We start from the raw sequence: 15,497 nt of genomic DNA, 5'->3' as shown, positions 1-15,497 counted from the left end.
GGTTTCTCAAGTTCAACACTGATCTTTTCAGAGGGAAGAGAGCAAGATTTGTTTTATTTTTTTTTTACGGGTTGGAGAAAAAAAGCTGTCTTCCTTTATAGTAGATTTTGGAAGGAAAACGGAAGAACTTGACTTCACATGAGCACTTGAACTAGGTTTCTCAGGGAAGTGAAAATAGTCATGTTCAGTCCGTCCTAGAGAACATTTTAATAACGGTTAGTTACATTGGTGACAACATAGTACAACGACAGTAATTTCTCTTCAATTTTAATACAACTCAGTAACTAAAAACATCATACTCATCTGAGCATGTATGTATTTATGCTAATGAAGATATATAATTTGCAACCAAACCTTTGTGTTTTTGCAGTAGTTGCCCAGCATCACTCCAATCAGACACGTGGGAGACACGTTCAATCGGAGAACAGATCTAGAAGAAAACTTAAAGGTTACAAGAAAAAAAACATTTTAAATATTTATATACTTAAGTTAATTTATCTGTACTCCATGAATGATAAAAATATGATAAAAAATAAGTTTAAACCATTTTGACAATTCAGTTGGCCACGCTAACAAACACCGTTAACAAACAATTGTGGGATTGTTTCATCATTAACATCTTGTTTTAATTCATGCACTGATGGATTTTGCGTCACTGTTTACCACTTGTGATTTTTAGTTCTGAAAAAGACTTACAGACATAAAGAGTCTAAATAACTAATATGGACAAGTGTCATGTTACAAGTTTGTGTTTTTTAACAATTCATTCAGTCAATTTAAGAGTTCTTGATTAATTCATAATCTTATGTTGTTTTTCATTATATTTTGGAAGTCATAATAAAATGCTGTGGTAAACTATATCTATTAGTGCATGAATGGGCATGTAAAGTGTCTGTTAATGGGGAGTCTAGGTGCTATAAATTTCTCTTTGGTTGTCTCATATGGTCTTAAAAAAATTTAAGAGTATGTACTGAATTCATTTTTCTTGCAAAATCAGCATTTCTTCTTGCTGTATAAATGTATTTTAATTCATATGGTTTATAATCTCCATTGTAAAGTCATCCATGCACTCACCATGTCTTGCATAATTGACTGTTTGCTGTAAACGTCACATTTACATGCATGTACTCAGAGTTAAATCAAGCCCTAAATAGACAGAAGGCCACTGAACCCAATCTGAAGCGAGTTAGATTGATACAAAAATGTGTTCAACACACTTTGAGACAGGCCTTTGACTTATAAAAGGATCAGCCAATAACTATCTTCAACAGAAAGTCACAATGCAAATTTACTTAAACACAAGTGGCTTGTTCTTCCAGAATCAACAATCATGTGAACAGGGAAAACTGGATTCCAGATACAAACTAAACCTAATTTTTAGAGGGTTTAAAAAAAAAAAAAAAAAAAAAAAAAAAACAAAGGACCACACACCAGTCATTACATTAAGAGGTCAAGTTTTTAGAGGGAAGAGACCAACATTTAAAATGTTTTCACAGGTTTAATGCTGGACTTCTAACGAGAGGGAGAAGAACTGGATTGTATAGCATCACTAGCTTCTCAGGTTTCTAACGGTTTCTCAGAGGGAAGAGAGCTCAACATCTTGGATGGGAGGGATGAACTAGATTCCATTACAATGCCAAGTTTTGCAGATTTAAACGCTGGACTTCTAAGATGGTATGGGATAACCTGGCTAAAAATGAGTACTAGGATGTTTGGCTTTAGAACTGGGTTTCTCTGTGGGAACAGAGCTAGAATTCAGTGGGGATAGAAGAACTGGGTTTCTCAGTGGGTAGGGAGGAACTGGGTTCCATTGGAGCCCTAGTAGGAAATGAGGAACTGGGTTCCATGGGAGCACTAGGTTGTTCTGGTTTAGAATTGGGTTTTTCAGTGGGTAGGGAGGAACTGGGTTCCACAGGAGCACTAGTAGGAAATAAGAAATTGGGTTCCATGGGAGCACTAGTAGGGAATAAGAAATTGAGTTCCATGGGAGCACTAGTAGGGAATGAGAAACTGGGTTCCATGGGAGCACTAGGTTGTTCGGGTTTAGAACTTGGTTTTTCAGTGGGTAGGGAGGAACTGGGTTCCATGGGAGCACTAGTAGGGAATGAGAAACTGGGTTCCATGGGAGCACTAGGTTGTTCGGGTTTAGAACTGGGTTTTTCAGTGGGTAGGGAGGAACTGGGTTCCATGGGAGCACTAGTAGGGAATAAGAAATTGGGTTCCATGGGAGCACTAGGTTGTTCGGGTTTAGAACTGGGTATTTCAGTGGGTAGGGAGGAACTAGGTTCCATGGAAGCACTAGTAAGGAATGAGGAGCTGGGTTCCATGGGAGCACTAGTAGGGAATAAGAAACTGGGTTCCATGGGAGCACTAGTAGGGAATAAGAAACTGGGTTCCATGGGAGCACTAGGTTGTTCGGGTTTAGAACTGGGTTTTTCAGTGGGTAGGGAGGAACTGGGTTCCATGGGAGCACTAGGTTGTTCGGGTTTAGAACTGGGTTTCTCATTGGGTAGGGAGGAAGTGGGTTCCATGGGAGCACTAGTACGGAATGAGAAACTGGGTTCCATGGGAGCACTAGGTTGTTCGGGTTTAGAACAGGGTTTCTCAGTGGGTAGGGAGGAACTGGGTTCCATGGGAGCACTAGTAGGGAATGAGAAACTGGGTTCCATGTGAGCACTAGTAGGGAATGAGAAACTGGGTTCCATGTGAGCACTAGTAGGGAATAAGAAACTGGGTTCCATGGGAGCACTAGGTTGTTCGGGTTTAGAACTGGGTTTTTCAGTGGGTAGGGAGGAACTGGGTTCCATGGGAGCACTAGTAGGGAATGAGAAACTGGGTTCCATGGGAGCACTAGGATGTGTGGGTTTAGAACTGGGTTTCTCAGAGGGTAGGGAGGAACTGGGTTCCATGGGAGCACTAGATTGTTCGGGTTTAGAACTGGGTTTCTCAGTGGGTAGGGAGGAACTGGGTTCCATGGGAGCACTAGTACGGAATGAGAAACTGGGTTCCATGGGAGCACTAGGTTGTTCGGGTTTAGAACTGGGTTTTTCAGTGGGTAGGGAGGAACTGGGCTTCATGGGAGCACTAGGATGTTCGGGTTTAGAACTGGGTTTCTCAGTGGGTATGGAGGAACTGGGTTCCATGGGAGCACTAGTAGGGAATGAGAAACTGGGTTCCATGGGAGCACTAGGTTGTTCAGGTTTAGAACTGGGTTTCTCAGTGGGGAGAGAGCTAGACTTCTCAGATTGGAGAGACGAACTGGGTTTCAAAAAAGCACTAGGTTTAGAACTAGGCTTTAAGAGAATACTTGCTTTTACTGGGAGAAGTGAAATTGGGGTCTCTGGCTTAGAATGTTGTTGCATATGAGCATTAGGTTTAGAGCTCGACTTTCTAGATGGAAGTGAAAAAGTGAGTACCATCAGAGCCCCAGGTTTTTTAGGATCAGAACTGGTTTTCGAGAAGAAAACACTTGATTTCACAGGGAGAGGAGAACTTGGGGTCCCTAGCTTAGATCTGTGTTCAGTAAGAGCACTGGGTCTCTCAGGTTTAGAGCCAGACTTCTTAGAGGGGTGGGAATAACTTGATTGGTTAGGAGCATTAGATTTATCAGGTTTAGAGCTTGACTTTTCAGATGGGAGAGAAAAACTGGGTTTCTTCACAGAAAGGGAGATGGACTTCTCAGAAGCAAAGGAAACAATGGGTTCCTTAGGATGTGCTTTTTTTACAGATGATGGCCAAATGCTGTTTTCCACAAGAGCAGTAGGTTTTCTCAAGGAAACAGAAGAACTTGACTTCACATGAGCGCTAGAACTAGGTTTCTGAGGGAAGTGAGAACTGTCATGTTCAGTCTGTCCTAAAGAAAATATTTGAATGACTGTTAGTTACAGAGATGACAATATAATACAGCGACCATAATTTCTCTTCAATTTTAATACAACATGGTAGCTAAACATTATCATAATCATCATCACCATTGTCAGCATGTACACTACTGTGCAAAAGTCTTAAGCATGTTAGCATTTTTACCCCAAAGAATGGTGTTCGGCCAGTTATTTATACCTTTTGCTGTAGTGTGTCAGTAGAAAATATCAGTTTACATTTCCAAACATTCATTTTGCCATTAATTTTAATAATAATCTAGTGTGATTTTTGAATGCACAAGCAGTGTGACAACAGCTGGTGCTCCACATGGAGATCTGATCTCACCATCATCAAATCTGTCTGTGATCACATGAAGAAACAGATGAAACTGAGACAAACTAAATCCAGAAGAACTTTGATTGCATCTCCAAGACGCTTGAAGAAACCTTTCTGCAAATCTACCTGAAAAACAATGTGCAAGTGTACCTGGACAAAAGCGGTTTTAAAATGCAAAGGTTGGTCACACCAAATATTGATTTGATTTAGTTAATTGAAGTTAAACAGAAGTTAATTGATAAATTAAATCCATTTATGACATTTTTGAAAGAATCCTTACTTTACAGCATATTTACACAAGTGCTTAAAACTTCTCACAGTACTCTTTCAAGGCAGGTTTCTCAAAATGTTTTGAAGACATTCCTATAGGTCTTCTGGATTTAGTTTGTCTCAGTTTCATCTGTTTCTTCATGTGATCACAGACAGATTTGATGATGGTGAGATCAGATCTCCATGTGGAGCACCAGCTGTTGTCAGACTGCTTGTGCATTCAAAAATCGCACTAGATTATTATTTAAATTAATGGCAAAATGAATGTTTGGAAATGTAAACTGATATTTTCTACCGACACACTACAGCAAAAGATAGAAATAACTGGCTTAAAACCCCTTTTTGGGGTGAAAATGCTAATGTGCCCAAGACTTTTGCACAGTACTGTATATCTTTATGCTAATAAACATAAATAATTTACAACCAAACCTTTGTGTTTTTGCAGTAGTTGCCCAGCATCACTCCAATCAGACACATGGTAGGCACGTTCAGTCAGAATACAGAGCACTAGAAGAAAACACAAGATATGGTTGTTCCAAAAACATGTCTGGGAGTAAGTTCAGTCAACTCAGAGTATGTTCATGGTGAACACACAAGACATTCTCAACAGAGCGACGAATCGACGAGTCACCATGGAAACCGATGCTAAGAAAAAGCACGCCATGCTGCATGTATTCAAAGATGCATATTATGCAGGGAAGTTGCATATTTGAACACAGGTTCAGGTTGATTATCTGGTTTCTCCCCAAGGAGTCAATGTTTGGCTATTTAGTATGGTCCAGTTAGCCCTCGCTGGAAGATAACTACAACATTTTGGTGCTAAAAGTACCTTCCTCTATGGACATTTAGAACATGCTGTGCATTCTCTGATTAAATAACAATTTTGCAAGCAACCTATTAATTGGATATTTCATTATATTAAAGTGTATGTTTTCCTTGTGCCTGCTTTTTACTCTGTGTACCTTACAGCATCTTAATTTCATTAAACTTATATTTTACTCATCTGATCCTGAAAGCGGAGTGTGACTGATTCTTAGTGTATCGGATAAATGTTACTCCTGTAAAGTGGCATACAGGTTTCCCAGATGAAAACAGATTTGTTTATGAATCTGTTTAATTCTTTAATGCCAAGTAGTAGCAAGAACTGCTCTGTAAAATTTGAAAACTTGAGCTGAGAAGTCCATCATAGAAAGCCATAAGGATTTTAAGTTAACAAGATTATAGAATTTTCTACATACTTGCAGTGTTGCAAAAAAAATCCCAAAAATGTTTCACTGGTTAATGTGGATTCATACCTATGTGTTAGAAGCACCCTATGTGTTAAGCCTTCTACACACTGCATGATTTTAGCAATCCTGTAAGATCATTGCTGGTAACACATGGATCTAATAAACTTGGGTACGACATGCATGTAGACTGTACAATGATGACACCTATTGAGTCATAGGCTACGACGCACGTTTCTATAGAAGAATAAAACATCATTAGCATGCGCTAGTGGTAAACAAAAAGAGCATAATGAATCACACTTTGACAGTTGTAGGTTTTATGTGTGCTGAAAAAAGTGGAAGCGGCGAAAGAGGAAGGAATAAGAGCTGGAGGTAAGCAGTTTTATGTTTTAGCCCTATGTCACATTGATTTCATGTTACATTTTTGCTGGTTGGTCAGCAAACGTGGGTCGTAACTGTAAACACACTGTGCGATGATCATGCTGAATTTTTTGACACTGCCAGAAAATTTTCGTAGGCTATCTTTGGTCACAAGACTGTGACAACGGCCATCTTTGAATCTCTCTCACTGTATGACATAGGACCAACGATCAGGAGCCACGATCACAGTGCAGTGTATCTCATGTTTTATCTGGAGGTCAACGAACCACAAGAGATTAATGTTGAAACTATAATTTATAGTGATTGATTGCTTAATTATCTCATTAATTAGCAGATTTGCCATAGTTAACGAGTCATCCAGATGGAATCTGTTTGGTTTTAAAAACCTGGTTTGGTCATCACTACATGCATTGTTAGACTGGCTGCCATAGTGACTAAGTTTGTGGTAAAGAATGGACTTAATTGTGATTGATAGATGCTTATGGTACATTGCTGTTACTATTTTCTACCTAAATTTAGTTGGCGAAATCTATCTACAACGCTTGCCTGCAGTTTCAGACAAAGATTAAGACTAGTCCCATACTAAACTGCATCTTTTAGGTGAAAGAAAGTTGCATTGATGTATTAATGTTAGTGTTCCATCTTAAGTACTGTAGTGTGCCAGTTGTTTAATGCATGTTTATAAAAGCTACTTAAAATCCCTAATTGAACTATGGCCTAATCCTGGTTTAATCTAAGCCCCATCTGTGAAACCAGGCCTCAAGCCTGGGACACACTGCATGATATTTGGCTGTCCCAGATGAAAGATTGGCATTGTGAAACAGTTATGGCAATTTCTGTGATTGTGGCTACTAAACTGTGGTCCTATGTTGTACAGTGAAAGAGGTTTAAAGACAGCTGTTGTCACCCTCTTATGACCAAAGATAGCCTGCGATAATTTTCTGAAAGGGGTCAGAACCTCATGACCCTCGCACAATGTATTTGCTGCTATGACCTACATCTACTGACCAGCCAATGAAATTGCAAAACGAAATGATGTATTGATGAACGTGATGTGGTGCTACAACTTAACTTTTTTTCCCCCGTTGTGAAAACTAAATTACTTTGTTCGAACTTCCAAAAGAGGACACTAGAAATCAGTGGTTAAGTTGTATTAACAACACTGTTCCAGAACAGTTTAACCCAAATCTTCAGATGTGTGCTACGCATTTTACGGAGGACGAGGACTGTTTCCTGTAAGAGTAGCCTAATATTGCCGGTGTCTGTTTCTATAAAGTGGGGCAATTCCAACTTTGCAAGGACAGTCTGGCGCTTCCGACTCACAGCCTGTAAGTACTTATTACACAAGTCACGTTTTAACAAGCATAGAATATCGTCAATTTTTAATCACTCCAAACAAAAATTCAAACATTCTCCTATCACAAACGCAAAAAAACACAAATCATTATCCATGGTTTTATGTTTATAGCTGGCCAATCAGAGCACACCTCGCTTTTCAGAATGATGAGCTTTGTAAAAATCGGCACGCTTCAGAAAGGCGGGACATAGAGGAGAAACAATAATGTACATTATGTGGAAAATGTGTTAAACACATTGCATTACACCAAATACACCAAATAATGTTCATTTTAGCATTGTCATATGACCCCTTTAAATCAAAACATACTCATTATTTTATGGCATCAATTATTGCTTTATTTAATTAGAAATGCAGTCTAAATGTTATGTAGGCTATTTTACTTTTAATTTAATTAGTAGACCAACAGTGCCCCCTACAGATTAAAAGTCCTTACCTAACTGTTGTTAGGACCTGTGGGAGGCTTTCACTGCTGCCACTGCACGTGCTATTACTCTTGACTCTATCATACACCAAACGCGTAATTCTGTACGTGCTTAAATGCAGCAATTCAAAACAGTAAATCTAATCATCATTCAGACAAAACTTTGCTTCAAGAATGACCCACACTGCTGACATGATCTAATCACTAGCACACCCTGAGCACATGTGAGTTAACATATTCCTCTTATCGGCAAGACATATCGGCATATTTTTTCAAATCGGGCCGATGCCGATATTTACTGTACATTTTAAGCCTTTATTGGCCGATTCTGATATCAGTCCAATAATATTGGGCATCCCTAAAACTGATCCATCCAGATGTGTCGAGCTTGCAGGAGTTATGCGCATGCTGAATTTTGGTGTCTTAATTTAAAAAGCATGACAATTTAGTCATGTCACCTGCATATAGTGCTTTGTACAATACAGACAGTTTCAAAGTAGATTTGTAGTAATAAGAAAATACTGATTCATTTGTGATGCAAACAGAATTGAGTTCTGCTGTAAAGTAGCTCTAAAAGACAATAGTAAAAAATTATTATTCAGTCGAAATCAGTTTGTTGAACCAGTTCAGTTCACTGACTGTGTAAAGTCCATTAATTATGGAATGAGTTTAATAAAGCAGCTCTGGAGAAAACAGTGATGTCATTATCAGTTCAATTCAGTTCTCTTCCAATAGTGTCCGTGTAGTTAAGTCAATAATATTGCAAACTAAGCAATCTTAAAGGTGACTGTCAAGGAACTGGTGATATGAATGGAGAAAAAACGAAATGTACATATTACATTACGTAATAATAGGTTAACGAGTCAACCAGGTGGAACCAGTTGTTTTCTGTTTGGCTTTAAAAACCTTGTTTGGCCGTCACTACATGCATTGTTAGACTGGCTGCCATAGTGGCTAAGTTTGTGGTAGAGAATGGACTCTATTAAATTTATTCTTCTGGTGTTTCTTTATCACCAGTTCGAATGGCAAGGTGAGTTATTCTTTTTCTCTTGGTTGCAGTAACTTATTTTTAGATCACAGGACTGTTTCCAGTTAAGAAGCCTCAAATACTCAATCCAGGAGTAGAATGAGCACATTTTTTTGCATTAAATGTGCATAATGTTCACTTTCTCTCTGTGCAGGCAACCTGTTGAATGGCCACAGTAATTTGGTTGGTGCATTAATTTCTGCCCCCCTGCAAAACGAGACTCTTGTCCAAGATGCTACTGATGGGTCCAGTTCTGTAAACGGCACCATAATCCTGGATGCTACTGATTCTGATTCTGTAAACGGCACAATAATCCTGGATGATACTGATTCTGATTCTATAAACGGCACCATAATCCTGGATGATACTGATTCTATAAACGCCACAATAATCCTGGATGTTGCCTCTGATGAATATGTTACAGGCCCTGTCTAGTTACATTCTAGCAACAACTGTGATGTGTAACCAAATAAAAACCTGTTTTTGAGTAGTTTGCCTGGTATTAATTTGTATTTTTTGGTTACTTTTTCAGTGTTTCTTGAGTTCCTAGCTCTATCTGTCAGTGGATCACCAGCTTTCTGACAGATAGGCAACAGCTAGTGAGACCCTGGAAATTCATGTCCAACAGCTGCTCCACCAACACTGGTGCCACTCAGGGATGTATTCTCTCCCCACTGTTCTTCTCCCTCTACACAAATGACTGCACCTCAAAAGACCCTTTGTCAAGCTCCTGAAGTTTGCAGATGACACTAGAGTCATCGGTCTCATCCAGGATGGTGACGAGACTGCTTACAGACAAGAGGTTTAGCAGCTGGCTGTCTGGTGCAGTCTTAACAACCTGGAGCTGAACACTCTCAAAACAGTGGCGATGATCATGGACTTCAGGAGAAACCCCCCTGCCCTCCCCCCACTCACCATCATGAACAGCACTGTGACTACAGTGGAGTCATTCAGATTCCTGGGAACCACCACCTCTCAGGACCTGAAGTGGGACAATCACATTGACTCCATTGTTCGCCCAAGGGCCCAACAAAGGTTGTACTTCCTTTGCCAGCTGAGGAAGTTTAACCTGCCACAGACACTACTGAAACAGTTCTACTCAGCCGTCATTGAGTCTGTCCTGTGCACTTCAATAACTGTCTGGTTTGGTTCAGCTACAAAATCAGAAGACTACAGAGAACGGTTCGGACTGCTGAAAGGATTATTGGTGCTCCCCTGCCCACCCTTCAAGAACTGTATACATCCAGATTGAGGAAAAGGGCTCATAAAATCACTCTGGATCCCATACATCCAAGTTACCCCCTTTTTGAACTTTTGCCATCTGGCCGGCGCTTCAGAGCCGCAAATACCAGAACAGTCAGGCACAAGAACAGTTTCTTCCCCCAGGCAATCTACCTCATGAACAGTTAAATATTCCCCACTTTATGCAATAATGTGCAATAACCTTATATTTATTTGTAACCACCTCCATCCAAGTACATCTCTGCATCTTACTCTATTCTATTCCCTTATCATCTATAGCACAACTGTTCATACAATTTACTTATTTTTCAATATTTGTCTAATAACATGGGTGGTTTTTTTGTTTGTTTGTTTGTTTTTTTTGGTCTGTGTTGTTATTGGTGTCTCTGTGTACTAGAAGCTTATGTCACTAAAACAAATTCCTTGTATGCACAAGCATACTTGGCAATAAAGCTCTTTCTGATTCTAAGAAGTTTGTGTTGCCACTTTAAAGTTAAATTATTATATTTTTTTATTATTATTATTTTTAATACTATGTTCAGAGGTGTTTTCAATCAGTGGGATGACTATCAGGTGTCATTGCCTGTACTGTTTTATATAGAGAACAGGGATCTATCAAGTCAGATCATGTTTGTGGAAGTGACTCAAAGGAGATCTCTGAGAACCTTAGAAAAATAGTTGCTGTTGCTCATCAGGCAGGAAAAGGTTACGAAACTATCTCCAAAGAGTTTGAACTCCCCAAATCCACAGTCAAACAGATTGTGTAATGGTTGCAAAGGACGACAGGGTAACTTCTAAGCAAATAAATGTCTTTTTCACATTGGCTAATGTTCGTGAGTCCGTCTTTAGGAGAACACTTAACAACCGTGGTGTGCATGCCAGAGTTGCAAGAAGAAAGCAACTGTGCTCCAAAAACAACATTCCTGCCCATCTGCAGTTTGCTAAAGATCATGTGGACAAGCCAGAGGGCTCTTGTAGAAATGTTGTGTGGACAGATGTAACTTTTTATTTATGTAACTAATCTAACCTTATGGTTTAAATGAGTAGTGTTATGTATGGAGAAAGAAAAACACTTAATTCCAGCATAAGAACCTTTTCCCATCTGTGAAACGTGGTGGTGGTAGTGTCATGGTTTTGGCCAGTTTTGCTGCATTTGGGCCAGGACGGATTGCCATCATTGATGGAACAATCAATTCAGAATTATACCAGCCAATTTTAAAGGAAAATTTCAGGACATCTGTCCGAGATCTGAGTCTCAAGAGAAAGTGGGTCATGCAGCAAGACAATGACCCTAATGTCGTTTTTCCACTGCGTGGTACGACTTGGCTCAGCACAGCTCAGTACGGTACAGAACAGCACGGTTTGTGTTTCCACTGTAGTGTAGTATCACTTTAGAGTGGGCGGGATTATTCACATCATTATAGTTGCGCTGCCTCTACTTCCCACAACTCCTAAAAAAAAAAAAAAAAAAAAAACCTTTTTCATTCCGTGTCGCCCCATCAAGCTCTCACTGAATCCACTCCTCTGCTGTCAATGAGAGGAACGTCTGTTCTTCTGCAACAGACAACAAAACTTTTTGGTTGTTAAAAAAGGTGAGCTCGTTCAAAACAGTTGCATTCGATCCTTCGCTGGCTGTGCTGATTTAAATCTAGCAGTTCTTTTGTGTTTGTGTCGCAAGTTCAGTGACGATTCTCTCAGGCCAATCCGTGATCAGCAGAGTTTACGCGTCACGTTTTGGTAACGGTACGGTTCCGAGCCATACCATGCCATACTATGCAGTGGAAAAGTGCCAAAAGAACACAAGTCATTCTACCAAAGAATGGTTAATGAAAGAACAAAGTTAATGTTTTGGAATGGCCGAGTCAAAGTCTGGACCATAATCCAATTGAAATGTTGTGGAAGGACCTGAAGCAAGCAGTTCCTGTGAGGAAACCCACCAACATCACAGAGTTGAAGTGGTTCTGCACTGTGGAATTCCTACAAAAAATACCTAATGGCTGTTATGCAGGACTGATCAGCAGTTACAAAACACTGCAAAAGGGGGGTCAGACCAGATAGTGCAAGCAAAGATTCACATGCTTTTGCCACTCACAGATTTATAACACTGCATCATTTTTCTCAATAAATAAAATGACAAATAAAATATTTTTGTATTATTTGTTTGATTGGATCACTTCTTCATGGCAGTGTTTTTTGGGTAGAATTATGAGAAACCCCACTCCCTTAGCTGAAAAGCATCCCCACACATGGATGGTCTCAGAATGCTTCACTGTTGGCACAACACAGGACTCATGGTAGCGCTCACCTTTTCTTCTCCGAACAATAGATTTTACAGTTGTCCCAAACAGTCGTAAGGGAGCTTCAACAGAGAAAATAACTTTGCACCAGTCTTCTCCTGTCCAATACTTGTATTTCCTGCAGACTTTCAGTCTGTCCTTGATGTTTTTCTTGGAGAGAAGAGGCTTCTTTGCTGCTCTTCTTGACACCAGGCCGTTGTCCAAAAGTCTTGGCCTCACTGTGTGTGCAGATGCTCTCACACCAACCTGCTGCCATCCCTGAGCAAGTTCTGCACTGCTGGAGACACGATTCCATAGCGGACTCCACAGGAGGAGACGGTCCTAGTGCTTGCTGGACACTCCGAGACATCCTGAAGACTTCTTCACTGCTGTCGAACCTCTCTCCTTGAAGTTCTTGATGATCCAGTAAATGGTTCTTTTAGGTGCAATATTCTTCGTAGCAATTTCCTTGCATGTGAGGCCATTTTGATGCACTGCAATCATAGCGCCACATGTTTCTTTGGAGGTAACCATTGCTAAAAGAACACAATGATTGGAAGCGCTTCTTCGTTCCTTTTATAGCAATCAGTCTGCTCTTACAATCTAATTAGTATGATAGTGATTTCACCTGACTAGTACTCATTCACACTTTCACGTGCTAATGATATGATTAGTCAATTAATGTTAGCTGGTCATTTTGTGTCAGGATAAAAAAACAGTGAAATTTCTTTTTTTTTGTCTTTTTCTATTTTTTGTGAAAAGTAACTTTTTTTTGGCCAATGAAGCTTTTAGCAGTTATTTTAAATGCATTCGATCACTCTACACAATAATCTAGAAACAATGTGAATGAACACCACAACAGCTGAAGCAGCAAACTTTGCAAAACACGAAATTTATGTCACTGCCAAAACTTTTGGCCATGACTGTACATAGACACAATATACATTACAAATACTTATTACATTACATTACATATACAAATTTACTTGAAGGTTTACGTAACAAAGTTCCGGAGGAGCATGTTCAGATAATCAATCAATCAGCGCAAGAGAAAATCTGAATATGTAGCAGTCTCTCACCTTTGTCCCACAACAAGTTTCACAGCATTTGGCCCTGCCTTATGCCGTCATGTCCGAGATAGAGCTCTTTCCTTCTGATGATGATTCTTTCATCACCGCCGAGTCTCTATGGCAAACTGCCGCCACAAGGAATATTCCCTCTCCAGGGGTCAACATCATTGATCCCCAGTCCTCAAATAGGGGCCGCCGGCTCACACAATCCACTCCACGCACGCCAAGATGCCGAAAACCCTCCTCTTCCCCACCGGCAAAACACCCACCACCTTCCTCCATGTCAACTCCCACTCCGGTTCATCCAAATATCCCTGATATGGTGAAAGGGACGGTTAAAGGACAATCCCTGATAAATTCAGATGTCAAATTTTCAAGAAGATTAAATAAACCAGAATTATTCAAATTTTTTATAAGGTCTTAGCAAGCGGATGTTGCCCAGGCTCCCCTACCTCTGAGTAATTCTCTACATGCTTGTTCTCATTTCTCTCTCTTCACAGCAACTCCACAACCAGCTCCACCAAATGCTGTCGCCTCAGAACTTCCTCCAGTGCCGAACAATATCAGAGCCCAAATCCTAGCAGGTGCACACGTGGATTTGGGTTCTTTATTGTCCTTATTTCCTCCAGTAGAGTCTGATCACCAGGTGGACTGCGGTGATATATCTGTAACTTTAAAAAACAATACGCAGAGTTCTTCAAACATACTATGACTGGCTGAATTTTGTATCGCATTCAGCTGCTATACCGCTTTTCCCCATAGATGCCATGAGCTAAACGATTATCTCTCCATCATAGCTGAGCTTGCGCTGTCTTATGAGGGTAGCCATTTCTATACTTATCATAATCTGTTTTCTGATAAATGGGCACCTCAGTCGTGATATTGCCGGCCCAGGACTCGAACCCACAACCTTAGGGTTAGGAGTCAAACTCTCTAACCACTAGGCCATGACTATTTATTGGGAAGCCTTTGACACTGATCACAGCCTTTAAAACCTACATGAGATCAGCCATTTCCACATCAAAAAACGCATACCAAGCCCTAATCAATTAAATAGTTCATTCCCATCACCTGCGCCCCGACTGTCATCACTTTCCAGTCCGAACATTCAAACAAACCCTTTGGCTCACCGAATCCATGCTACTATAAACATGTTGTAATTCGTTTAGTATTTGCTACAGTCAAGGTCTAGGTCAAGCTCAAGGTCAGTTTATTTATATAGCACATTTTAAAACAGCTAGTCTATGCCAAAGTGCTGTACATATACAAATAAATATAGAGATTATGAGCATAAAAAGAAATGACTTAAAAAATACATAATCAATACAAAAACACATTTACATAAAAAAACATACATTTCATCTAAAAGCCAAGGAATACAGATACGTTTTCAGGTGGGATTTAAAAACAGGAATGGAAAATTTCAGTCTCCCCAGTTTGCATGCAGTGTGGGCTCCCCGTTCAGGGGCCGGACTCAGTTCCCCCTCTTTAAGCACCGGTTGAGCCCTCCCATTCGAATAGCAGTGAGAGCCTGCCTTTATTAGACGTTGTTGGACGCCCATGTTTGTGTTGCCATGGAGGACTCCCTGTTCGGAGGTAGCGAGCGGTCTTTCCGGGTGTCCCAGCCCACTTCGAGCCCTCCCTGACCAAATGCAGTGGGCACCCCTGTTCGACTGCAGGCGGGGCCTAACTGTCTGATTCCACAAGCATCAGATGCTGCGAGGCCCCCCCAGTCAAACGGCTAAATTCGATCCCAATTCACACTCGTATAATCTCGAGCAGTATGCAAGAACTTTCCTTCCATCTAGCTGGTGGGGCTTATCCGTCCGATACTGCGAGCGTTCATGTTCTCGTTGGATACTTCTAGAAGCCCTCCCGGTCAAACGGTCAAGCTGGGCTTTGTGAATACCTTCTCACGCCCCACACTTACACACCTCACCTCACTAACAACACTGAAAAAGATATGCTCTCCTAACTTAGAGGCACTCTTCATAAATTGTTAACCTTTCTACTCACCGCGGGGA

The 15,497-nt window shown here is 40.4% G+C and overlaps 1 protein-coding gene across 14 annotated transcripts; it reads right to left on the bottom strand.

The window, feature by feature from the left end:
* Window positions 1-1,415: 1,415 nt before the first annotated feature.
* Window positions 1,416-4,992, bottom strand: LOC122135160 (proteoglycan 4-like). 14 transcript variants are annotated; one of them, XM_042713849.1, is made up of 4 exons: window positions 4,897-4,992; window positions 2,389-3,848; window positions 2,113-2,178; window positions 1,416-2,076 (listed from the first exon to the last, which is right to left on the bottom strand). In XM_042713849.1, exons 1-4 carry the CDS (start codon window positions 4,942-4,944, stop codon window positions 1,749-1,751), a joined length of 1,902 nt encoding a protein of 633 aa, XP_042569783.1. In that variant the 5' UTR covers window positions 4,945-4,992; the 3' UTR covers window positions 1,416-1,748. The 14 variants fall into 14 exon arrangements, with proteins under 14 accessions (XP_042569783.1, XP_042569774.1, XP_042569781.1 ...); XM_042713843.1 differs by having other exon boundaries at window positions 1,420-2,964; window positions 3,001-3,066; window positions 3,133-3,848; window positions 4,897-4,989; XM_042713840.1 differs by having other exon boundaries at window positions 2,113-3,848.
* Between the last annotated feature and the right edge of the window lie 10,505 nt (window positions 4,993-15,497).

This window comes from Cyprinus carpio, chromosome A23, assembly GCF_018340385.1.
Source record: "Cyprinus carpio isolate SPL01 chromosome A23, ASM1834038v1, whole genome shotgun sequence".
Lineage (NCBI taxonomy): Eukaryota > Metazoa > Chordata > Actinopteri > Cypriniformes > Cyprinidae > Cyprinus > Cyprinus carpio.
The sequence above is the reverse complement of the archived record's forward strand: the minus strand, read 5'-3'. Positions and strand labels throughout refer to the sequence as shown.